Source organism: Camelina sativa, chromosome 7, assembly GCF_000633955.1.
Source record: "Camelina sativa cultivar DH55 chromosome 7, Cs, whole genome shotgun sequence".
NCBI lineage: Eukaryota > Viridiplantae > Streptophyta > Magnoliopsida > Brassicales > Brassicaceae > Camelina > Camelina sativa.
This window is the reverse complement of record NC_025691.1, coordinates 32,394,475-32,420,146: the sequence shown is the minus strand read 5'-3', so window position 1 is coordinate 32,420,146 and position 25,672 is coordinate 32,394,475. Positions and strand designations below refer to the sequence as shown.

The window sequence follows — 25,672 nt, the reverse complement described above, 5'->3', positions numbered from 1 at the left end:
TATTCATAAGTGGTGTTGGATAGAAAAAAATATGTTTCATGAAACAGTATAATGACATAAATACGGAAGAAATATTAACTTATGAAAACATGTTTCTGAACAATATAATGTAAAACATGTTTATGAACAATATAATTATATAAACAACATAGACAAATATATAATGGCTGAGCATGTTGATCGGTTTAGAAAAATTTTGACCAAACGATTTAACCTTCTACCAAATTTAAATATTTTAATAACAATTCATGTATTTATCCCACGTTAATCAGAGGGATATAAGTTTAAAATACCATACTTATATGTTCCTATATATTGGCTCCGATTCAATGTATAATGGTATAATGGGGTTTTCTATTCGATTACGCAATATTACCAATAGGAGCTATTATGTCCATCAAAAGTTTTAAACCTTGTAACACATCGATCTTAGAAGCACTGCCCTGCGACTTAGAACTCTAAAGGTGAGTCAACATTTTCATCAATTCTAATCATCAACTATCGAGATCGCGCATGGTTAGACTTCATGTTCAACAACTTAATTAAACGTCATGGTATAAGAAAGTATAATATCTGTAGTCATTGTGACCTTTAACGGCCAGGGAATTCTAACAAGACCTAAAATGGTGTTAAAGAGAATCACAATTAATTTGTTGGTTTCTTTGTTCTTACTATTTTTTATCATCAAATTTGTCTTTTTTGAAAAATTGATCCCTCCGGAAAACAGTTTTGGTGAAAGACCTGGTGGTTGGCAAATTTTATTATTCATAGAAGATTAGGTGATCATTTATAAAGTAGGTACTGATATTAAGAATGTTGGTATAACATATGAAAACTGTTTTCGGATTGCTTTATATAGATAGAGTTAGCAATTTTTTTTTTTTTTATCTTTTTGAATTGATATAGAATATATGAGTGATATATAAAGTGTGAACAACAAATAAAATTACCCGATCGATATCATAAAGGGATCCTCATTATAAACTCTAGCATTTGGATTTTTGCGTTTGCTTAACATTGTACAAAAGTAAATTATTTACTGATTCAGATAAGATATCACATGGAATGTAAAATCAAAAAAGTAGCGAAATAGTACATACTTTATATATATGAATATATGTTTGTTTGTATCCAGTCAAACATATATATGAATTGACCTATCGGCATATATATTACTATTAGTGAGTCTGATTTTCTTTTAATAATAGGGATATATAGAATCATCACTTACTGAATTTACGTATATTATAAATTTTTTACATGTCACAATATAAAAATAATAATTCATCATTAGAAGAATTATTTTATTGAAGACATTATTATTATTAATATACCACTGCATTTTCTTTTATTTTATATATATATTTTGAGTCGTTGATCAGTACTATCCTGAAATTTATTTATTTTTCTTATAGCTTTGAGTTTTCTATTTTTTTTTACCCAACATTTATTTTAGGTCATTGCTTAAAAAAAAAATTAAACCTTTCCAATGTTAATAAATCTACGTGGACTGTTTAACGACAAGTATAGGCCGGTGAGTAGGACCCACCAAAGTCAGAAATAATGACGTGGCGACAAGTTGTTTCCGATCGCTGACTCGTGACTGTATGCCACGTAGGATTCCACTTAAAATTGGACCCACATGACATATCTGCCTGGTCTGATTTGCCACGTCAGATAAAATCCTCGCCGCAGTTTCCTCTTCGTGTAGAACTCTTCAGGATCTGTCGTAACAAAGTATATTTAATTATGAAATTATAATGATGATCAAATATGCAGATTTAACAACTTTACGTTTTATTAATTAATGTTTTCTTCATCCTTACTGAAATTATTGAAAATATATCCCCATGCTTATAAAAAAGTTAAGTATGAAAACTAATTAGACTTTGTTTCGTAAGGTTTTTGATTAATTATAAAATGTTATTTCATTTAGTTAAGAATGCGAAAAATTATACTCATAAATCTAGTATAATAACTTTAATTAGTGACATGTAAGTACTATGTTAAAAAGTTGAAAACGACTATCATATGAAAAGGGGCGGAGCATATTGTCTGCGCCATTGAAAATTGAAGTGTCAATTTTTATCAAACGCTATTTTGAAGATGAAATCAAATTGCTAATTTTTATTTCAACAAATGGGTATGGACACGTAATTTACATCTGTAAAGGTAGGCCAGCGGAAAAGCTGATTAAAGAAAAAAAAGTGTTGGACGGCTAAGATGGCCCCATAACGATGTGTCCTACTATTTTATTTTCTGAAAATGGGAGTAAAAACATCAATAATAATTCATATAAAGAATCATTATAATTTTAGAATACTTTAAAAAACTAACAGAAGAAAAGACTTATATATCGGGTTTAGAGAATCTTACGAAAGTAAAATTTGTAAACTCGCCTGTATCTTATAAAATACATACCATCCTTTGTTTCAAGAACTAGAAAGGTAAACTAGATGAGGTAAACATGTTACTGTATATGGATAATTTTCTTGTCTAAGTTTTATTCATATATAACATGGAGATAAGCAAAATTGTAAATATTATACCTTTTTCTGTATTAGCCATATAGTAATGCATCAGTTGTCATTGAACATATCTTTGGTCACCGCAACAGCTAAACAAAAATTAGTAAGACTCATCATATATTAGTTTGTTAAAAACATTTGTTTCTGATTTGTATAGAAATAAATCTACATATTATATAATATAAAATAATTTGTGTTATTTTTTTTTGTCAACAATATAATTTGTGTTAGTATCGTCATTTTGTCAACATTCAAATTTAAATTATATGTTTTTTTATAAAAAGAAAATTAATATTGATAAAAAGGTAGGTCTTCTCGTACACTTTATCATTAAATTATAATTTTTCATTCAGATCTATATATATTAAAAATAAAGTTGGAAATAATTTGCTTTTTGCATCGGAATTATGGTTAGACGACCCCATGCGGGCATGCCTTGAACATGTGTAATCCTAAAGTCGGACAATCTTAAGTATAATTGTCTCCTAATAGCAGCTGTATTATTTCTCGACCGTTCGTTTTAAGCACCAATTCAGTTAAACGGTGACAGATCTGCCATTTGTTGATTATTCATTGGTCGGCCACATGTGAAGATTGATTCCATAATGTAAGAATCTCTCTCCGTCACCAAATAGTTGGCCACCACCGCTAAACCAAAGATCGAATCTATTTTTCTAATTTGTTTACTAAACTTCTGATCCAATCTTATATACTAATATATATATATATATATATACTAATATATATATATATTAATATATATATATATATATTATCTCTTCTAAGCTAATTTAATTTCTACTGTCCAAAAATTGAAGCTAATTTGTTATTTAATTTTTTAATATAAAGATATACTATATTAAAGATAATTTTTTTGTTGCAAGAATCAAGCTAAGCTAATTGAACAAGTTATAGTTCAACTAGTTATAGTACTTGATTGAATGGTAAAGTGGTTTTTTGGGAAAATAATAAAATCACAAGAGTATTTTTGCGATATTGTCGGCGTCAGATGGAAATATTTATTACAAAATAGTTTTTAAAAATATTTTACTATTCGTATCCATTCAAAAATAGACATGTAAATCGATCTAATTTACTGATTATAACGATAGTTTAAAAAAATATATTTTCTTATGTATATACCACAAGTTTTTATAAACACAATGTTTCACAGTTGACGATGTTTGATGTCTACACGTAATCTTAACACCCATACCCAAAAAAAAATGTCTACACGTAATTACGTACAAAAAAATATTTGAAACATTTATACGTGAACCAAATTTTTTACTAACCCCCGACAACTGTGAAAACCCGGATATTAATATCATACTATATTATGATCGATTCAAACTTTGATAATCACAAGAAAATCTTTTAACAAGGAGCTTGACGTACGTTATCGTGTCTTGGGTTTTTAGAATATTTCTTGTGCTTGAAGAAAACTACAGATTTTTTGAAATGACATAAGAGAATTGGATATGATTACCATTTTAGTACTGTATATCCTTCTGGAAAGAGCGTTCTACTTTTCAGAGTTGTCATTTATAAATTCCTTTTCTAAAGCACATTCTTCTTCTTTTTTTTCTGCTTCATTCACATCAAATTTGGCAACTATAATGGTCCCTATAGAAGAGTATTTTATTTAATTAATATCTACAACTTTACAATACATAATTATAAATAAATAAATCAAACTTGGGTGCACAAAAAAAAAAAAATAAATAAATAAATAAAAACTTTATAATACATTCATAGATATCCACATGCATTCACATGCACAAATGTTGATGATATGATGACGTTGAATTTTAACGTTCTAGGACAATGAATTCTAGGTAAAGCTTTTTAAAAATATTCATGATCAGTATATAAATATTTACTATAGAAAGAAAACCAAACGCATCCAAAAAACTCAAAGACAAGACGGTAAATATACGTTTATGAATAAAATCCATGAATATCACATTCTCAAAAAAGTTTTTTTTTGTCCGTGACCAATTTTTATAGTCGTTCAATGGCTAAAGCCTAAAAGGTTCGAATCTTTCCACTGCGATTTATTATTTTATCATGATTGGCCACACTATAAACACTTATTAAATGACAAATTGTACCCGAGTTAGTTTCTATATCCGTCGGGAACTAGTAGTATGGGCTATGGGTTGGAGATTTCATATGATCTACTATATGCATATTCCAAGTTGAATGCACATAGGGTTGGAATTGGGTTTCAATTTAGCTCAGTTAAGAGAAAATCAAGGATCAAAACTGGTTTAAGACTCCGAGTGAAAAAAACCTAGTTTGATCCTCTTCCTCCAGCTAGCCAAGATATAGGGTTGCTTACATTGAAATTTCCGAATTTGTACCTCTTGTCCCGTTACATTTTTTTTTTCTAGTTCCACTCGAATAGAATCCACTACAAATTAAAAACCCCACAAGGCCACAATTGGGTTAAGAAACTGACAATAGCCCAACTACACGAATCTATTCTCGGATAAGTTATTTTAATTCCCCACATTACATATGTACATAGGACAGTCCTTTAGACGTGTTACGTACTTACGTGTATCCATACAACTATACGTGCATTATAGAATACCTATATATTTAGACAATCTTGATTTGAGACTGAGATTTACAAGATTATAGGATCACCACATGACCATTTCTTCAAGCTCCAAATATAAACTTCCCTCAACAAAAACACACCAAAACTCTCTTTCTCTCATCTCTCTTCTCTCCTCTATAGCTATTGTAGCATTCTAATCCAACCCAACGGTTGACATCGTCTAAGATCTTATTAGATCAACAAGAGAATTCGATTTTTTTTTGTTTTGTTGTTTGGTTAGAGGAAAATTAAGATGGCTTTGGATGATGAGAAGAATGAAGGAGAAGCTTCAGGAGAGACATCAGAAAAAGAAATTGGGTTAAGCAGACAGAACAGTCAGAGCTCTTTGTCTCCGACAGAGGATGATGAAGACGATGAAGACAAGAAGCTCCAACTCGGTCCCATGATCGCTCTCAAAGAACAACTTGAGAAAGACAAGGTTTAATTTATCTTATTTCTTGTTCATATAATAATATATTTTTGTATGAATTTAGTGAAATGGAAAATCAATAATATGATTTTTCTTGCATCAAATGGAAACTTAAGGATCTAATAAAATTTTATATTTTCTACGAATGATAGGATGATGAAAGCTTGAGGAGATGGAAGGAACAGCTTCTTGGCGTCGTGGATTTAGAGGATGTTGGAGGTAAACCAAATACATAACTTGGTTTAGATCTATGGTTCGTAACTGGTTTTAGAATATCGATTAAGACTCAAATGTGTATATAGCTCTCAAATGATTAAAAAGTTTATTAGGGTGATAGGGTCTCAGTAGTTCTGATTCAAGTTAAGTATTATGTACAAGAGGGACGAATCATGCATGTTATAGTTGAATGACATTTTGGCTAGCTTACTAAAAAATGAAATGCAGAGACACCGGATCCGGTAGTAAAGATACTAGAACTCACAATTAGATCACCGGACAGAGAGGAAATGGTATTGACGATACCCGAGGATGGGTTGCCGAACCCGAAAGGCCCTTGGTTTACCATAAAGGAAGGTTCTAAGTACACTCTTGTCTTCAACTTCCGTGTCACAAACAATATCGTTTCAGGCCTTCGCTATAACAATACCGTATGGAAAACTGGTGTTAAGGGTAATTTTTTTCCTTATTGCTGGTATCTTCGTCGTTGTTTAATGTATTTTTCCGAATTTTAATGTTCGGTATTTTTGTTTCTTATGAGCAGTGGATAGTACGAAAGCAATGCTTGGGACGTTTAGTCCTCAAGCTGAGCCTTACCAACGTGTAATGCCTGAAGAAACGACACCGTCTGGTATGTTTGCTAGAGGATCCTATTCCGCAAGAACTAAGGTATATTATTCCTTGCGAAAGATAATTAAGCATTTGGTTTTCATAACTAGAATTTAGTTAATTTTACCAAATTTGATGAGTTTGAGGCTATCTTGTAACATATTTCAGTTCGTTGATGACGATAATAAGTGCTACTTGGAGATCAACTACACCTTCGACATCCGCAAGAGTTGGCAATGATCCACCGAATCATACATTCTCTCAAGTCTAAACCAAAGCTCATTTTTTGATAATTTATTTTTTTATTATCTTACATTCGATTATGCAGACTAGACAAAGTTATTTAGTTTTCGATTAAATGAGCATGAATAAGATACTATTTTTTTTGCATTTGTGATATTTTCTCTTTACTTTTTAAACTTCGCAAACACACAATCTCCTTCGAGTGTTAGTGTTACTCTAAGAAGTTCAAATCGTGAACTTCTAGAGTGAAAGGAATGTATATTTATACTTAACATTATCGAAGAAAATACATATAAAAGATGGGTAACCAATAGGAAAATAAGCGAAACTATATACTTCATATTCTCTGTTTAATCAAGAAATAAAAGAACAAAATATTCATCGCGGTAAAAAATAATAACTCGAATGTCTCGTATCAACCAAAACACACAAATAGGTTCGAAGCCAAAAGAATTTTAATCGTTGTGACTAGTGTGTCCACGTTTAAGCACTAGTTTGATGCATGGTTTAAACTTAGTAGTATGGGATTGATGGTGGAGGAGGTGACGCGTAAGAGACACCGCGGATAGGCGGAAGAGGTGTGTCGTCGTATGACGGAGGCGGCGGAGAAGGTTGTGTTGGTGTTTGGTGGTGATGATCGTTACTTGGACTGTCGTTGCATCCCTTTGGTGGTGGTGATTGATACTCCGGTGGTGGCGGAGAATGGTTTGGGCTTGCCGGTGGATAGTAGACCGGTGGCGGCGGTGAAGGGCTTTGTGTCACCGGCGGATAGTAGACTGGTGGCGGCGGAGGGCTTTGTGTCACCGGCGGATAGTAGACTGGCGGCGGTGGAGGGCTGTGTGTTACCGGAGGGTAATATACTGGTGGCGGAGGTGGACTTTGTGTAACCGGCGGATAGTAGACCGGCGGTGGCGGAGGAGATTGTGTTACCGGTGTGTAGTAGACCGGTGGTGGAGGAGGACTTGTTGTTACGGGTGGGTAGTATACCGGAGGCGGCGGCGGTGGAGATTGAGCGGCGTAGTAAGTAGCCGGTGGTGACGGTGGCGGAGAAGACGTGTATTGGTAGTAAGGCGGTGATGGATAGTATTCCCTTGGAGAAGGAGTTTGCCAATATTGGGGCGGTGGTGGACTTTGTGCTGTGGGTGGACAGTTAACTACGGGCGGAGGTGGCGGAGGAGATGAGTAGACATACGGCGGAGGAGGAGATGGCGACGGCGGTGGGGGAGATGAGTAGATGTATGGCGGCGGGGGCGGCGGAGGGTATGCTCTCACGGTAGGCGACATTCCGGAAGAAGGAGGAGGAGGCGAAGATGGCTCATACTTCGGCGGTGGCGGAGGAGAATACGCTTTAACGGAAGGCGACATTTTAGAAGAAGGCGGTGGCGGAGTTGCTCTAAAAGTAGGCGACATCTTAAAAGAAGGCGGCGGCGGAGTTGCTCTAAACGTAGGCGACATTCTCGAAGACGGTGGCGGTGTTGCCGGGGGAGGTAGTACTCGGACGGTAGGTGACATCCTAAAAGACGGTGGCGGCGGAGGAGATAAAAAGTTGTTGCAACCAAACTTACTACAATCAACAGGGCGTGAGGCTGGAGAAGAACACTCTTCAGACGATCTTTGACGTTCTTTACCAGCAATACAATTCATCGAGCCATTAACCGCCACGTCATCTCCCGAAAGAGCCGCGCATCTCGGTGCATCGCCAGTGAAGAAGTTGGAAGAGTAAGTGAAGTTCTCAAGGTTAGAGAGCTGACAAATGCTACTTGGTATAACTCCTGTGAATCTATTGTTAGCAACGTTGAGCTGTTCCAAACTCTTCATGTTTCCGATGCTTGACGGTAATGGACCGCTTAAACTGTTGAAACTGATGTCGAAGACTGTCACATTCTTGAGATTACCGATCTGTGGTGTTAAGCAACCGGTTAAGTTATCGTTAGAGAGGATGATCTCGTTAAGAGTCTTTCCCATTAAACCGATACTACCAGGTATGCAACCTCCAAGATCGTTATCAGCAAGAACAAGAGCTGAAACAGGAGAGTTTCCCATGTTTTCGGGTATCCCAAACCTAAACCTGTTATGGTTCAAGAATATTGCGTCGAGCTCTTTATCGAAAAGCTTAGCTGGGATACCGCCTTCAAACTCGTTGTAACGGAGATCCAAGAACTTGAGTGCAGGCAAAGACAAGACAACGTTAGGGAACTTTCCAACGAAACGGTTGTTACTCAAGTCAAGCTCGAAGAGAAGCTTCATGTGTTTAAACGTGATGGGAACTTCTCCACAGAAACGGTTTGAGTTGAGATGGAAGAGAGCAAGATCAGTGAGGAGACCAAGCTCACGTGGTAAATAACCAGCCATGTCCGCATGGTTAAGATCAATACCCGCAACAACTCGAGTTTTCGAAGAAGGAGAAGGAGCACAGAAGATACCGTTGTAGGAACATACATCAGAGCCATTCCAGTTAGCTGTGAAGTTAAAAGGATCAGAGAAAATAGCTTGTTTCCATGACTGAAGAGCAATGTAGGCTTGTCGAAGACTCGGGTTTTCGAAGGTGAGACTCGGGTCTACTTTGATACCGTCTCCGCTTATATCATCATCATCATCAGCGGCTTTAATCTGCAAGAAACAAACGGAGAACAAGAGGAAGAGAAAGAAGAATAAACGAAGAGAAGAAGGTAACAACAACATTGTTTTCTTTGCTTTGTTTCAAGAGAGTTTGAGAAAAACTGAGAGGTTTTTGTTGGGAGAAAATGTAGTTTTTAGCACATGGGACAAGAGACCCTACCTCACTAATTTTGTGATATCTAAGAACTCCATGTGCTTGTTTATAAAATAAAAACACTCAGAAGTCGTATCTAAATTTCATAGAGAATTATTAAGTAATCAATCAATTTGTGTCTATAGTTTAATATTGACATATTGATTGGCACGTCTAAGGGAGGAGACAAAAGACTGACCTTTAATTACGCGGCCATTAGATTGGAGCCACCGTCACCGACTTTAAACTCTATATAGTATAAACTTGGATACATGTCCCCAAAGATTCTCTGAAAGCACCTACATTAAAACGCGTTTCTCGATAATTCAAAATAATATGGTTTTTAATGTACAACTCTTAAAAGGACATGAATGCACATCTATCTATCTGTATGTAATATGTATGCTATAACTTGGATGCATGTCTGTCACAGACAATATATAACATACAGTATCTTCAAATATACTTTTTGAACTTTTTTAACGAACATAACTGTTCAAAATCTCACCTGTTGGTTAAAGCATTCCTCTGTTTCATTTAACTGCATATGAAAGTTAGCTGTATCTCCATGTAATCCTTGTGCATTATAAGAAACTTGGAGCTTAATTCTTTATTGACTGGTTAAAATGTACAAGAAGAAAAAAAGCTCTACGGATTTATTATTTATATTGATCAGAAGATGTGAGAAAAGGATTAGGTAAAATGAAGTAAACTCACCATAAAACTAGCTTTAAACTTCATTCTGCATTCCTGATATCTTAAGCAAAAAGATTCAATGCTAATTTAGAGAGACCAGAGAGTTGTTTCACCACTTAAAGCTCAAAACTAAGCTTTAACACACACAATCAGATTGGTCTTTTGGTAACTGCGTGCATTAGTCAAGATTTAGTGCTGATGATATAGAGGCCATGAGCATTGTTCTATTGAAACCCTTACACTACTTCAAACTTAGCCAAAAAGAAAAAAATGTAAAAAAAAAAAAATGTAAAAAACTGATCTTGACGACAAACTAAAAAAACATCAAGGAACGGTTACACCAAAAACACAAGTTTCGATAATCAAATTAAAAACATTGAATCGAGATTTATAAAAGACTGATTTTTTTTTTTTTTTTTTCAACCAAACATTAAATAAATTAAAAGACTGATTTTTTTTCTTCACTAGAGAGGAACACTTCATCTTGTTTCAGAACTAATCACGAACCGCACATATCTAATCGTGGAAGCGGAGATAACGAACACATTCAAGATTCTGATTAATCGCTGATTTCAGCGCCATCACACTAAACTCCGGCGAGGAATATTATTGTTTATTTGTTTCATCCTACAAAATATATATTTGTTTTTCTCTATTTCTTTTCCCTTTATTTATTGTTTAAATTTTTTTTTTTTTTTTTGACAACTATTTATTGTTTAAATTGTTCCAATTAAAATATTATAGATCATTTTCTACACACTACTCCCTCTCTTCTATTTTAGATGATTTTTTAGATTTATAGTTAGTTTTTTTTTAAAAAAAAATAGATGATTTTCTCACAAATTAGTTATATTTTTATTTGTTTTAAGTTTTAATATAATTTTAGGCTTTTGACAACTGGGAGTAAGGAAAATAGCTAATACGGTAATTTTAGGCTTTTGCATAAAATTTTAAAATATAATATAGTAAAAATCATTTTTCATAATTTATATCTAGACATCAGTTGACATAAAAAGTAAAAGATAATATGGCTTGAAGACTAAGATTTTACCAACGATACATAAACTTTGCATTATGGTCCGCATTTGTGAGATAGATCCCATCATCTTTAGCATCCCAAAACGTCATTTTACCAAATTTTATTATAAAATCATCAGCATCTTGTTTATAAGCCGTAAAAGTAACAGATGATTTAAATCCAACTCCATGCGATAATGTGCAGTCAAACTTAGTCCCACCAAAAAACTTATCACCAAACTTAAATGTATATAAGTATGTACGACGCACAAAGTGAATACCGAGATCGTCTTCATCGGATATACAATGAATCTTCAGAAGATCATCATTCCTTCCGAGAGAGTTTTTGATATGTACTTGGTTTTTTGGAAACATTTTGCTAGCGTTGCTCGATTCAACACTCAAAGCAATTAAAATGATTATAACAAGAAAAGTATTCATAGTTTCGAACAATCTTTTTTTTCTTGAAATTTTTGTTTCAGTTTTTGAAACTCAATTCACCCAAGAAATTTATATATATTAAATTGACTTAATATCCTTGCATATTTATAAGGTGAATTAGGTATAAAACGTAAGTCAAAAATAACTTAAAAGAAATACTTGACTCATTTAATTGGGTAGGAACGTATTTAAATAATTAAGTTCCAAACTATACAATCGAATGCACATTAAATATATAGTAAATGATAGATAGCTCGATTTGTTTTGTTTTTCATTTACAGATCTTGTTTAGTATTTTGGCCAGAAAATTAGAAAATTATTTCATATTATGGGGTCTTTTTGTGGATTACATATAATTAGGTGTCTAATGAAGATTTAAAACTCAAATTGAAAGAAGGTGATATAAAAATATGATGAGTAGTTTAAAAAGATCAATACTGATGTGGTGGAAGGAAAAGTGAGAAATTCTATATACATGTGTATATAATCAAAATCTTTTTTATATCAAAGATACTACTTTTACATCTGTGTTATTCTCATATCGAAAAAAGGTTGTGATTTTTTTTTTGTTTTTTTTTTTTTGTTTTTGTGAAGGTTGTGATTTTAATTAGTAGAGCCTAGAGACCATCTGAAAATGGAATTTCTTTATACCAGATTATGTGTATAAATATGTCAGATTATTTAATTTGGGAGACAAATTATCGAATTAAACAGGCCGAGACAGGTAAGGCCCATGTGCCTGGGATCATTTGGTTCCTTTTTTTTTTTTCATTTTAATAAACAAAACAAAAAAACTAATAGTGATAATAGGACTTGGGAGATATCCAAATGTTGAATAATCATTTTATTTCTCAAAGAATTTCATATTTAATACTTAACATATACAAAATGTCAGGTAAATGAATCATGAGCAAATGGCAAAGAAGAAGTTTGCGTCTCCTTCATTATGTGACTTATGTCAATCATGTTGTTTCGAAGACCAAACTTAGTAAAAGCTATAGAATTCCAGACGGTCAACGCATAATTAGTCAAAGTGATGTAATTTTCTGCTGATTAGCATGTACTTTCTAGTTTTCTGGATATTTTTTTTTTAAATTTTTTTTAGTGTTATATATATATATATATATATTTTTTTTTCGAATGTTATGATTTCTTCTCTTTTTTCATCGCTAAATTATTTAGCTTTTTTAGTATGAGGTGGATGTAAAAGAAAAAAAATTATGCACCTGATTAAATAGTAAATCTAAAAATTACTATTTTAATTCAAAAGTTTAGTTGGAAAATAGCTAATATTATTTTCTTGGTATGTGGATGAAACTGGAAATCACTTATAATGTTACTTTGCAATTATCAGATGATATATTTTATTAAACGAATAACAGTTTGTAACAATAGTTTTTATGAAATTTAAGACATAATGTAATATGTGTACTTGGAATAGGTTATTGACACAACTACACTAATACAAAATACTAAACTATATATAAGTTTTATAAATGTTTTGTTGAATATAAAGAAAACGAAAAGGCTAGCTATTCTTTTCCTTTTGAAAATGGAATTAAGAGAAGAGTGCGCATCCAGGGAATCGAACACTGGTCAGTACCGTGGGAGGGTAAAGGCTAGCTATTTGAAATTTGGTGATAGACATTTGGTTTTTAATCATAAAGTAGAAATATTTGACAAAAACACAAGAAACCAATATTTGACACTTCTGGCTTTGTTATATATAAAAAAATATACCGTTAAGCTTGATAACTTTTAACTTTGTAGAAATATATATCTTTAGGAGTATATGATAATAATTACTATCTAGCAACAAAAGACAATGAAAACTATCTATATTGGTTAAGTGGCAATGGAACTTATCTAACTAGAATCAGATTGGCGGCGGAAGAGTGTTTTAGGACTTTAGCCGTTTGAATAGTGTGGATCTCTTAAAACTTACGAAACCGTGGCGAAGATCGTATATATGCTATATTAAGTGCAAGTGTACTGTCTGTATTTAGAACAAGGAGAGAATGATCTAATAAGTCAAAGTGTGGCCAAGTTTTTTACTTGACGCAGACAGCTGCATTAAATGTGAAAGACACATTCCATATGGGCCGAGAGATAACACATGTGGTGGCGTTAACGACGCCATAAATTTTCTGGACTGCGTTCTTCCGATACACAATCAATACGATAACTATAACTATAGAGAAGAAAAAAACGTTTGGTTCCCGACAAGGATATGATATACTACAATGCAAATGTATTAATTTGAATGTTTTCTAAAAAAAATGGTTTGAATGTCATATTTTTTTTTTTATTGAAGAATTTTATGTTTCGATATATTTGTTTTGAGTAACTATATTTTTCTTATTTTCTTTTTTTAACAATTACCCGGTAAATATGTATTTTTACCATTTAACTAATCTTTTGAGAGCTACTACTATCTGATAGTCTATTCTAAGTTTTATGATGGGCAAAAACCAACTTAGATAGTAAATTTAAAGATACTTGTTACTAACTCGCCTTGTATGAGTAAACTAAAATAAAAGTAAGGGATAAAGAAAAGTTATGTATCAGATTTCATTAAAAAAATTACATGATACTTGGCTTGTAGTTGCAAGTATTCAAATTTATTCCTTGTTACAAGTCTTGACAACAACGATGTACATTAAAAAAAATTTAAAACATATACACAAAACAAATAACAATCAACCTATCAAAAATAGCTATTTAGTAAATTTTCATGCTTGAAAGAAATCGATCTTTGATTTATACACCTGTAATAAAAAAATTTTGTCTGAGTAGAATTAGAAACCACTATATATAAACGAGTTTTCTTTATCAACAAATCCTTGTAACTTTTAGTTTTAATATTATTTAATCGAATCCTTGTAATTAAATAATATTTTGTTTTGTTTTTTTAATAATCCTCTCACGTGCTTTTGCTCTCTCTTCCAGAGAAAAGGGGAAGGAAAAAAAAAAAAGAATTCGATTCCCCTTTCTGATATTTTCTGCTTCTGCTTTGCTTTTTATTCGATTCCTTTTTTTTTTTTTTCACCTTTTCGGCTTCTCTGCAAAATCTCTCCTCTCCATCGTTCTCATCGCTGTTATCCTCCAAATTCTTCGCTTCAAACCAAAAAGCTATTCCTGGGGATTCAAAAGAGGTATGCCCCGAAACAAAAATTAACTTAGGTTCCAATTCCTTCACTCCACACAGTTCAGTCTATTTGAATTTTTTAATTTCGTACTAGTACTCTAATTTCTTCGAAATATTTGTTTCTATTGGGTTGATGACAACGTCGATTTAAATCCCCAGTTTTTATTATTAATTTTTTGGATGGAATCTGAGTTATAATCTCTTCAGGGCACTGAATCTTTTAAATCAGATTGTTAAATTTCAAGTGATTTGGGAATCTCTTAGATGTTGACATCTACTGATAGGGTTTTACTAAAATTTCCTAATTTTTAATGATTTACAAATCTTTGTTTTTGGTTTAAGTTGTGTTTGTTGGGTACAGATGTTTTGATTTTTCTGGGAAAAAAATCACAAATTTTTACTTAAAGAAAGCTATGGAAGAAGAGATTGTTACTAGTTCACCTTCAACACCAGTACATAGGCTTAGGCATCGGAGACGTTCTAATGAGGTTTTGTTTCTTTCTCTTCTCTCTTCTTCTTTGCTTCATTGATAAAATTGAAGTTAGTTAAGGGTTTTGGTTTTGTGTTAGGTTGTTTTGGATGGGGATAGAGTGAATGCGGCGACTTCTTTGTTGGTTAATGATCGGAATAAGTACAAATCTTTCATGGTCCGGACTTACTCCACGTTATGGATGATTGGTGGTTTTGTTTTGGTTGTCTACATGGGGCATCTCTATATCACAGCTATGGTCGTTGTTATTCAAATCTTTATGGCTAAAGAGTTGTTTAATCTGCTGAGGAAAGCTCCCGAAGATAAATGTCTCCCTTGGATTAAACAGCTCAATTGGTAAATTCAGAAGCTTTTTATCGTGTTTACATCTTAGTATATGGCTCAGGTGATGGAAAATGTTCTCAAGTCGTTTTGCTGTTCTATGCAGGCACTTCTTTTTCACTGCCATGCTTTTCGTATATGGTCGGATCCTTAGCCAACGGTTAGCCAATACCATGACTGCAGATCAGTTCTTTTATAGGCTTGTCAGCGGCCTAATCAAATACCATATGGCTATCTGTTACTCCTTGTATATTATAGGTTTGTGTTGCTTTACCATTTTCCTTCAACGGTCTTAATGAATGCCTTATGTGATTCACTTTGTATTTGATGCTTACGGGATATCCCACTATGTAACACATTTCAGGTTTCATATGGTTCATTCTGACATTAAAAAAGAGGATGTACAAGTACCAGTTTGGCCAGTATGCATGGACACACATGATTTTGATTGTCGTGTTTACTCAATCATCTTTCACTGTTGCCAACATTTTTGAAGGGATCTTCTGGTAAACATTTCAGCATATGAGTTTATGCTTGGCCAGTATGTTATGTTTGCTATTTGTCACCAAAATATGATGAGACTGCTTAACAAACATCCCGAGCATCTTGCTTCCTACACTTGTATATGTTTACCCCGATCTGTTTTACCTTTTGCTTTGCTGCAATGTAATTGTCTCTTTTTGATGGTTTTCAATACAGGTTTCTTCTTCCAGCGTCTTTAATTATAATCAATGATATCTTCGCTTACATTTTCGGTTTCTTCTTTGGAAGAACACCCTTAATAAAGCTCTCTCCAAAGAAAACATGGGAGGGATTCGTCGGAGCCTCTGTGACAACTATCATCTCTGCATTTTTTGTGAGTATTTGTTACCTCTGTCACCACATAACACATTACAAAGACTATATAATTTCATTTATCATCGCCGACCCTCTGCCTGAAAATGTTCTTATGTGTATTGTTTCAGCTCGCAAATGTTTTGGGCCGTTTCCCATGGTTGACATGCCCGCGACAGGTTAGTCATTGAGCAAATAGAATGACACTTTCTGAGAGATACGATCTTTGAGAGTATTATAGTAATTCTGTGAATCATCTACAGGATTTATCCACTGGCTGGCTACAATGTGACGCTGATCCATTGTTCAAGCCTGAACCTTTTGCTTTACCTGCGTGGATTCCAGGATGGGTAAGCTTTGTTATCATGTTAGTCGCTTAGAAGAAGCTTCTGCCGTGTCTTCTTTATGATGATCTAAATCATAACTCTAGGCCTGTGTAATTGAATGTAGGCGAGTTTTCTCAGAAATTAACTGACTTTGTTTGCATGCTCTTGAAGAGAATTAGATTCTGACAATTTTAATGGACATTAGCTAGTGATAACTAACAACAAAACAATAGTAGTATTAAACTGAGCAGTAGGTTTTTCCGTTATTAAGAAAAAAAACTCGTAAGGTTTCTCAGCTTCTTACTACACTTCTGCAGTTTCCTTGGAAGGAAATTATGGTCCTCCCTGTTCAGTGGCATGCTTTATGCCACGGTTTGTTCGCTTCAATCATAGCGCCTTTTGGAGGGTTTTTCGCCAGTGGGTTTAAAAGAGCATTCAAAATCAAGGTCTGTATAATCAACATCACCAAATTTGAGCTTTGCTTCACTTTACATGCACAGCTAACCTCTAACAAAATCGTGATTGCAGGACTTCGGTGATAGTATTCCAGGACATGGTGGAATCACAGATAGAATGGACTGCCAGGTAACTCTTAATGAAACTAGTATCACTACATAAGTTTATGATCAGGTCTTTTGATAGCAAATTGAGTTTATTAAGAACAACACATTAGAGAATGGCAGAAACCGTAATGATTAACTTTATTGTTTTCTCTTTAAACTTGTGGATGGAGACTAATAGACTTATGAACCAAGGTCTAGTGGATATAGAGAACCAAAATATTCTTGGCTTTTTTCTCCCTGCATTATGCATACATAAAGCAAACCTCTTTTTTTCAATTGTGACAGATGGTTATGGCAGTATTTGCTTACATATATCTCCAGTCATTTATAGTCTCCGAAAGCGTTTCGGTTGACAAAATGTTGGACCAGGTAAATAAACTTCTCGAATTTTGTATTCAACCAAAGACCAACAACAGTCAGTTTTAAGACGAATCAGTCATGTGTGATGATGGTTTCCATTTGTAGATATTGACGAACCTTACCTTCGAGGAACAACAAGCTCTCTTCATGAAATTAGGGCAAATGCTGAAGCTTCAATAGTTTCCACTACCAACAAAACTGTTTTTTTTTCTTCTTCTTCCAGATTCAGATTCAGATTCTCCAAGAAGTAGGTTCTACAACTCTGGATTATCCTTTTATCAATATCCTTACTAGAGAGAGACAATAAATTTGAAATTGGTTAAGATTTGTTTCCCTGCCATTGTAAATCCTCTTGAAATCTGTCGAAAATTAGAAAGTTTTTTTTTTCTTTTTCTTTTTTCAAGTCTTCTCATTTGATGATACAATAGGATTTGAAGGAAGTTGTATCTTCTTCAATCTACTTAACTTGTAGCTTTGGTGGTTTTATTTGTATTTTGTATATTGGTTCAATCTAAAACATTATTTGGTTTATCTGTCTTATCACTTATGATTTCGATTGTTGTGTCTTGTGTGTGTGTTTCTTGATAGTCTGCAACAAAATGATGACGTATGTGTAAGAAGGTACTTGACTCTTCTGGGCTTGAATATAAGGCCTGCATTGTTCATTTGGAGATACGTAGGTCCACAAAAAATACTTTATATTCAGGTCCAAATCCGATACAACGTTTTTTTTTTTTTTTTTTGGTATAACAACAAATTTAATGGTATCACGTTTTTTACATAATGGTGAACTCAAAATATATATAGTTGTGCACCAAATACATTGTACCTAGACGTTCTAGTGAGTTTAAAAAAGCCTGCTTCTAATTTCCGCATCTAAAGATAATAACGAGCAAAAGTAAAAAATAAAAAACAAAAAAAACAAACGCAAGGTGATCACATCTCATCACGTGACAATCACATGTTAACCTTGACTCACTTGTTGTCTGGCACGTGTGTTCACGCGCCGGCATCTTAGACTAAACACGCCAGTCTTATTCCACGTCAGCATCTGATAAGCGGCTTATCATAAGCCCATTATTATCTGACGTGTACATCGGAATAGAACCAAAACAAGAAGAGCAAATCCAATCCAACTCAATTAACTTGTTCTTTTGTCGTATACTTTTTTTTTGGTCAATTGTTGATTTTTTTTTTTGGCCTTATATAATAAAAAAGTGATAATAAAATGCACATTTTTTATCTATATATAGAGATAAATCTGATAAAATTTAGCAACAAACTTAAATTCATAAGAAGAGTAACAATTTGAAGATTTTATTTTGATACAAAGTGAATCTAGACGCTATTGTGTGATAATAAAACGAAGAATTAACTAGTACTTAACCACCTACATTTCACAATTATCTCTAAATACATGAAAGTTTTAAAGGAACATTACATTAACGGCGTTATAGCTCCACACCTAATTGAGTATACTTTTTCTCATACTTGTCACATTATTTCACCACTCTGTCGTCATCTTTTTATCATTTTGTCGTTTACTCTGTTTAATTCTCTCACTGCTAAACGTTAAAATAGCTATGTATAAATATTACGTTACAAAATTCTCCGAATCATAGTATTATCATCAAAAGGACAAAAAAATAGAGATGGTGGAGATTCAGGGAAGATTCAAGAGAACTGAGTCGGCTTTCAACATGGCGGCGGCGCGTTTACGTCCACCGTGTGATAATAACAGTAGCGGGAGCGATCATTCGCCGGATCTTTCGGATATGGTCGCATCTTTTATGGAGAGAGAGGGACAAATAGTATTACCGGTGGTGGTAACAGAAATGGATTCTTCTTCTTCCGACTACAATGATTTGGATGATGTGAAGGAGAGGTTAGGGAAGCTTTTAGAAGGTTTATCCGGCAGCGAAGAGCGGATGAGAATAGTGGCGGCGGTGACCGAGGTTACTGGAACGTTGTTCGTCGGAGATATTAGTTCTCCTAAGCGTCAGTTGATGGCTTTCCTACGTAACAAGGGTTTTGATGCAGGTACATATATATATAATCTAATCTGTACAAATTATATTGGGATTTACATTTTTACGTTTTGAAAGTGGGATTACTAGTTTTTTTTACTGAATTATGGGTTTATATATAGTTAAACTGAGGGAAAATTACATATATTATGTAGAATTGTGATTTGTGTTTAATAATTTCGTGATTTTACAAGTTTTAATGATTAAGTTCTATCATTTTTTATTTCTTTCTTTGTGTTTTAAGTTAAATCTAGATTTATTTCCATCTTAGTTTCATTTCCACCTTTCTTTTTTTCATTTCCACTTTTTAGTGTTTTTGATCCACTATTTGTCGTTATTATCATCTTGAACGTCGGACGTGTACAGGAAAATTTCAATTCTTGTAATTTATAAAAATAATAAATTAGTTTACTCGACATATCTTGTAATATAGTTTGCTCAAGTTCTTCAATAGTTTAATGATTCTGTATTTTAATATTTTTTTTAGTTAACAAAAGTTTGGGGTCTAGTAGTCAAATTGGATCTCTCTTTTGTTTTTTTTTCTTCCGAATTCTCTTTTTGCCGCAAGTAGTCAAATATTATTTCTAAAATGTCGTATCTATGAATCGTACGTGCAACTGTTTAGTACTTAGATTTTTGGAAAAAGGACTCCTAACTCCACTTCATATTTCACTTGCCGTTGTACTTGAAATACTTAAAAGTTGTACGATATGTTTTATAAAGTTGTACTTTCCTCTTATTTCACTTGGTTACTTGAAATAAGTTGTACTATATGTTATATTAAATGGCAATTATTAACCCTCACCGTGTTATAGGTCTTTGCAAGTCGCTCTGGGAGAGATCCGGCAAGTATACCGCCGGAAAATACGAGTACGTCGACGTTAGATGCGACGGGGATCATTGTAATCGGTACATCGTCGAGACAAACCTTGCTGGAGAATTTGAGATAGCCCGACCTACGAAAAGGTACCTCTCAATACTAAGCCAAGTGCCACGTGTCTTCGTGGGAACTTCAGAGGAGCTGAAACATCTCGTGAGAATCATGTGCCACGAGATGAGACGGTCCATGAAGCACGTAGGGATCCACGTGCCACCGTGGAGGAGAAACGGTTACATGCAAGCTAAGTGGTTTGGTTTGTATAAACGAACCTCAACGGCGGCAACAAATTACGAAATATGGTTGATAGTAATGATACGACCGCGTTTAAGGGTTGCAAGGAAGAGTTTTGGGAAACGAAAGGTCTTAAAGTTATGGTTGGTCAGCTCTCGGTTGCTTTTAACGCTAGTGGAGTTGAAGTGTAATAGATAAAAATAAATAAAATTGTAAATTCTTTTGAGTTCTTTTTCTAATGTAAGCCAATTTTGGGTTAATTTCGTTTGTAAATAGTGATATTTTTGTGATTTAGTTAAGCAAATTAATAAGTGTGTATAAGGCTATAAGCTCAAGTTAAAGCAAAATTTTCGATATATTTTGTCGTTTGTTTCATAGTTGTTGTGTCGTTGAACAAACTAGCGACCATTCATTCATTGGTTCGCAGTCACAGTAGCATGATTAAGATGCATAAACTTAATGTTAGAAATCCGAATTAAGGGATGGCATTTCGGAACGGTTTAAGATAAACTTACCAAATACCAAGTCAAATTTGTTTTCATTTATTTACATTGTTCAACACAAATCTAGTCAAAGAGACGACTGTTTTATAATTTGAACGGTATTTTGGCGTTTTTCATTTCCCAAAAAAAAAAGAAAAATGTGTGTGAGTGTTTTTTACGGCAAAGTGTGTGTTTAATTTATATTTTATAAATAATGTTTATCGGCTAACACATATAAATACAATAGGGATAAAAGTACACAAAAAATAGAGAACGACGTTTAAACTAGATAAAAATTTCTTTCTTTTTTTAACAACAGAATAACATATAATTCAAAACGAAGTGCGTAATATAGGGTAACCCCGATCACCTTTTCTGTCATCTTAATGCCGTGCAAATTCAAACAGATGTACATTATTTGCCTTCAATTAAAGGTGGGTTCTCCGACTCAACAACACAGACTTCATATTATACGCTTAAAAGCTGTTTGCTTTCGATTACCAATAGACTGTTAAGCCCATTGCAATATACCGATCATATGGGCCAGTAACGTGTGAAAGACTTTTAAAACATGTAAAGACAATGGTCAACCACCAATCAAAAACTAACTATCGGTGTATAAGTTCTCACTGAAATTGGTGTTGACCACCAGGTCAAAAACTCCCCACCGTAAAATTTTGAATCTTTTGCAATAGAATTAACCTTAAAACGACGAAGAAAAAAGTCCAAAAAATGCAGGAAAATAATGTATTAAAAGAAAATACGCAACAGTAACACTACAGCAAAACATTTCTGCTCTATTTCTTTTACCAAACGTAGATGCATGATTCTAAGCTTCAAATATAATATAATCGTATTAAACAAAACCTGGAAATTAATTATCCATTATCATATAATTCTTTAAAAAATACAAAAGAATTTTTAATTCTGCGCAAAGAAAAAAAAAATCCAAAATTATGTCAAAAATCAAATGATCCCTTCTTTGAAACACAGATAATTTTACTTGAAAAAGGGTCAAATGATCAGACGTAATTAAAACAATAATGATAAGAGAAACATTTGTAATCACTAATCAGTAATCACCATTTAATAGTGTTTCCTTCCAAATTATTTTTTTCTTTTATTAAGTGTCAACTTAACATTAAAAACCAAAAAATATTTCTATAAAAACTGGTGCAATGACACAAAACATTGTGTCAAACTCTACTAACAGTCTAACATTGATGAAAATTGCTAATAATTACACGTGTTATCGGTAATGCAATGACAAATCATATTCTGGTAGTTAAACAAATGTTAGTATGATTTACATGTGGATTTTGGTTTTTATAAACCTATCCATTATCCACATATTTTTTTTCCTTTAATGCCAAATTTTTATTTGAATAAAATATTTGTACTTAAGAAAATAAAATAAAATTAATTACGCTTTACCTTTCAAAATTCGTCGCCAAGAATAAAGAAAATAAAAAAAGAACCTTTCAAGATTTCAAAGTCTCACCAGACTCATTCCTCAAGAAAAGACTCTTCTCTCTCTCTTTCTCTCTATCTCTCTATGAAGAAGCTTTGCCGGAAAGGAACCGTTCATCCATCGCCGTCGACGGCGATAAAGACCGACGAAGACCAGTTTCTCTCTCTCCTCCCTATAGCTATCCTCTCTCTCGTGGCGGCTCTTTCGGTGGAGGATCGTGAAGTTCTTGCTTACCTCATCTCAAACTCAGGAGACTGGAATCGTATCTCTCACCTCAAGAAAAGCAAAACCCACAAAGGAAGCAAAGAAGATAATACTAATAATAAGAATCATCACTCTCCTCTTTTCGAATGCGATTGTTTCAGCTGCTACACGAGTTACTGGGTCAGATGGGACTCGTCGCCGAGTCGACAACTCATCCACGAGATCATCGACGCATACGAAGACAGTCTTGAGATGAAGAAGAAGAAAAAAGATCGGAGAAAGCGATCGGGAAAAGCTAATGGACGAGTTGAATCCGTCGGAACGAGTCGACTCAGTGAGTTGGGTTCGAGTTCGACCGAGTTTGATGGTGGTGACTCGGTGAAAGATGGGAATTGCGGCGGTGAAGAGGCGGAGAAGGAGAAAGGCTCTTCTTCCGTTGGAAAGGTTTTGAGTTTCATTGGTCAGAGATTTTTGGGTGTTTGGGGCTAAGGAAATTTCCAAACATTTTGATAGAAAAAATGGCTAAATTTCAAAAATGACACAATATGATAAACTATGGTTTATTTTTGTAAAAAAAATTATTTCTGGCTCAAAAGGTTTGTTTTCCAGAAATTTTATTTTTCTTTCTTTTCTTTACATTTTTCTTACTTTCTTAATTTTTGAAGGCTTTTACTACCTGTAAAATTATATGTTTAATTACCCTGTAATTTTCTAGCACAAGCTTACTGTATATCTAAATGAAATAAATGTGTATCATAGGAAATAATTTGCACTCTTTTAAGTATTCCCACTTTAACTTTCTGATTGGCTCTGATCAATCATGGAATCGAAAAATTTAAAAGAAAAGAAAAACAAACTATAGGATCACAAAAAAAAAAGTTATTCTTGCTAAACTTTTGATAAAAGTTATGGTCACTGTGTATACTGAATTCCAACCAATTATCAGTAGTCACTGTGGATGTACTTACCAAAAATTAAGCGTCTTTTTTTATAAAACATCGTTGTTGCAAAACTTTTGATAAATGTAAACTAGCAGTTCCCCTGTAGGAAAAAAAATACGTACGGTATTTTTGATGCAATAAGCCAATAACATATGTTTGACTTAGTGTTCAAAAAAGCAGTGTAGGCGACGGTCTAGGCGCTAAGACCATCTTTAAAGGTTTTTCCTATTTTTTCTTCTATAATAGAAGAACTTTATAATAGAAGTGAGTTTTATTCCAATGGTCCTCTATAAAATAGAGATTGCTATTTTTTCCTTTATTTATAGAGGAACATTTGTAAAAAAAAAATAGGATTCCTCTATAAATAGAGGAAAAAATAGTAATCTCTATTTTAGAGGTGAGAATAGAGGACCATTTGACTAAAACCCACCTTTATAATAGAGAAACTCTATAATAAAGACAAAAATAGAGGACTATTGGAGATGCCCTAAGCGCTCAGCTGACGTCTAGACAACCGTTTAGACCGTATAAAAATTACATAATATTATATATATAATATTTTTAATGTGCACACTTAAACTGCCTAAAAACTTTTAAATCCCGACTAGTCGTTCTAGGTGCTAGGCGCTAGATCACCGCTTACATATCGTCTAGCGCTTTCTTGAACACTGGTTTGACTTAAAAGTCAGATTTAAAACCATGTGAGAAAAATAGATAATTACGAGTTTTAATTTGGATTTGATCAAGAAGTGACATTTAGCCCAATTTAATACAAAATATCTAATCGTGAGTCAACGTTTCATATATATCTTCGTGTATTCTATGATCGATTATGCATGTTCCTTCTATTGGAAAGTGAAACTTCCACTGGAAGAAGCATATGAAAGATATCACTAGAGCTGTAAAGCAGAACAACACTGCTCTTGTTGTTTCGGTCCAACAAGGTAAGAAAATGGGCTTTGTGAATGATGTCCAGCCCATTACGATCATGAGTCGAGAAACACTTTGCAAAGCAAACGGTAACAAAACAGAGCCATGTGCACCTTGTCGTACAGTCAAACCAGTGAAGACAGCTCACTCTACAGCTCACACAACGCTCCAAACCATGAATAGATTTGTTCCTCTAGGCTCTGCAATCCTCTGCAGATGATGACATGTGTCAGGGATCAACCTAGTTGTTTGTAAACCTAGTCTCTACTATAAATAGACTATGCAATGTAATGAGTGACAATAGGATGGAATAATACTTTTGAGCCACCATCTCTTCTCGTTTACGAGGGTTTATGACTCTTGCTTTCATGGTATCAGAGCGCCGGTAATACGATCTATGGCTCAAGAAGACTCTTTTTCTTCTTCTCTTTCTATTTCTCAAGTTGTGACTCTGAAACTGTCAGAGTCCAACTATCTCTTATCGAAGACTCAATTTGAGTCCTTTCTCTCACCACAAATGTTACTTGGTTACGTCAATGGTTCGATAACGCGTCCGTCTACTACTCGACCCGTAACTACTCGTCCTGCAAATGCTGCTGAAGGTCCTTCTGAAGAGCCTAACCCAGACTTTGTGAAGTGGATTCGTAATGATCAACTGGTCATGGCCTGGATCTTCGGCTCACTAACGGAACCAGCTCTGAGAGCGGTGTACGGTATGCAATCTGCACATGAGGTATGGAATGCTCTAGCTAAAAAGTTCAATAGGGTGTCTACCACTAGAAAGTTTGAGTTGCAGAATCGTTTGCGGGGTTGTCTTAAGATAGGAAGAACAATGGAAGAGTATCTTAGTGAACTGAAACAGATCTATGATCAGCTTGATTCTATTGGATTTCCTATGACTGATTTAGAAAAGATTCATGGTTT

At 33.9% G+C, this 25,672-nt stretch overlaps 5 protein-coding genes and 1 pseudogene across 6 annotated transcripts; 4 read left to right on the top strand and 2 right to left on the bottom strand.

Annotated features, from left to right (window-relative positions):
• LOC104703852 (rho GDP-dissociation inhibitor 1-like) lies at positions 4,772–6,758 on the top strand. Its single transcript, XM_010419938.2, has 5 exons — positions 4,772–5,575; positions 5,719–5,785; positions 6,011–6,235; positions 6,327–6,451; positions 6,560–6,758. Exons 1-5 carry the CDS (start codon positions 5,390–5,392, stop codon positions 6,629–6,631), a joined length of 675 nt encoding a protein of 224 aa, XP_010418240.1. The 5' UTR covers positions 4,772–5,389; the 3' UTR covers positions 6,632–6,758.
• On the bottom strand, positions 6,954–9,466 carry LOC104703851 (leucine-rich repeat extensin-like protein 2). The gene has a single exon (XM_010419937.2). The coding sequence runs from the start codon at positions 9,314–9,316 to the stop codon at positions 7,148–7,150; it is 2,169 nt and encodes a 722-aa protein (XP_010418239.1). The 5' UTR covers positions 9,317–9,466; the 3' UTR covers positions 6,954–7,147.
• Positions 11,120–11,591, bottom strand: LOC109125619. Its single transcript, XM_019227597.1, has one exon. The coding sequence runs from the start codon at positions 11,538–11,540 to the stop codon at positions 11,130–11,132; it is 411 nt and encodes a 136-aa protein (XP_019083142.1). The 5' UTR covers positions 11,541–11,591; the 3' UTR covers positions 11,120–11,129.
• Positions 14,499–18,115, top strand: LOC104703850 (phosphatidate cytidylyltransferase 1-like). Of its 2 annotated transcripts, none has more exons than XM_010419935.2 (12): positions 14,499–14,695; positions 15,050–15,176; positions 15,258–15,514; positions 15,606–15,757; positions 15,864–16,005; positions 16,199–16,355; positions 16,465–16,512; positions 16,597–16,683; positions 16,977–17,105; positions 17,188–17,244; positions 17,508–17,591; positions 17,688–18,115. In XM_010419935.2, exons 2-12 carry the CDS (start codon positions 15,102–15,104, stop codon positions 17,760–17,762), a joined length of 1,263 nt encoding a protein of 420 aa, XP_010418237.1. In that variant the 5' UTR covers positions 14,499–14,695; positions 15,050–15,101; the 3' UTR covers positions 17,763–18,115. The 2 variants fall into 2 exon arrangements, with proteins under 2 accessions (XP_010418237.1, XP_010418238.1); XM_010419936.2 differs by having other exon boundaries at positions 14,500–14,695; positions 15,031–15,176.
• Positions 18,937–21,076, top strand: LOC104703849 (annotated as a pseudogene).
• Positions 22,646–23,652, top strand: LOC104703848. Its single transcript, XM_010419933.2, has one exon. It carries the CDS (start codon positions 22,758–22,760, stop codon positions 23,364–23,366), a length of 609 nt encoding a protein of 202 aa, XP_010418235.1. The 5' UTR covers positions 22,646–22,757; the 3' UTR covers positions 23,367–23,652.

What these genes read in the sequence shown, in the direction of transcription:
- LOC104703848 (XM_010419933.2), top strand. Translation starts at nt 22,758, where the DNA reads ATGAAGAAGCTTTGCCGGAAAGGAACCGTTCATCCATCGCCGTCGACG.
- LOC109125619 (XM_019227597.1), bottom strand. Translation starts at nt 11,540, where the DNA reads ATGAATACTTTTCTTGTTATAATCATTTTAATTGCTTTGAGTGTTGAA.
- LOC104703850 (XM_010419935.2), top strand. Translation starts at nt 15,102, where the DNA reads ATGGAAGAAGAGATTGTTACTAGTTCACCTTCAACACCAGTACATAGG. An exon ending in ATCGGAGACGTTCTAATGAG is followed by an intron (nt 15,177 to 15,257) that starts GTTTTGTTTCTT and finishes GTTTTGTGTTAG; the next exon opens with GTTGTTTTGGATGGGGATAG. An exon ending in CTATCATCTCTGCATTTTTT is followed by an intron (nt 16,356 to 16,464) that starts GTGAGTATTTGT and finishes GTATTGTTTCAG; the next exon opens with CTCGCAAATGTTTTGGGCCG.
- LOC104703852 (XM_010419938.2), top strand. Translation starts at nt 5,390, where the DNA reads ATGGCTTTGGATGATGAGAAGAATGAAGGAGAAGCTTCAGGAGAGACA. An exon ending in AACAACTTGAGAAAGACAAG is followed by an intron (nt 5,576 to 5,718) that starts GTTTAATTTATC and finishes TACGAATGATAG; the next exon opens with GATGATGAAAGCTTGAGGAG. An exon ending in CCTATTCCGCAAGAACTAAG is followed by an intron (nt 6,452 to 6,559) that starts GTATATTATTCC and finishes AACATATTTCAG; the next exon opens with TTCGTTGATGACGATAATAA.
- LOC104703851 (XM_010419937.2), bottom strand. Translation starts at nt 9,316, where the DNA reads ATGTTGTTGTTACCTTCTTCTCTTCGTTTATTCTTCTTTCTCTTCCTC.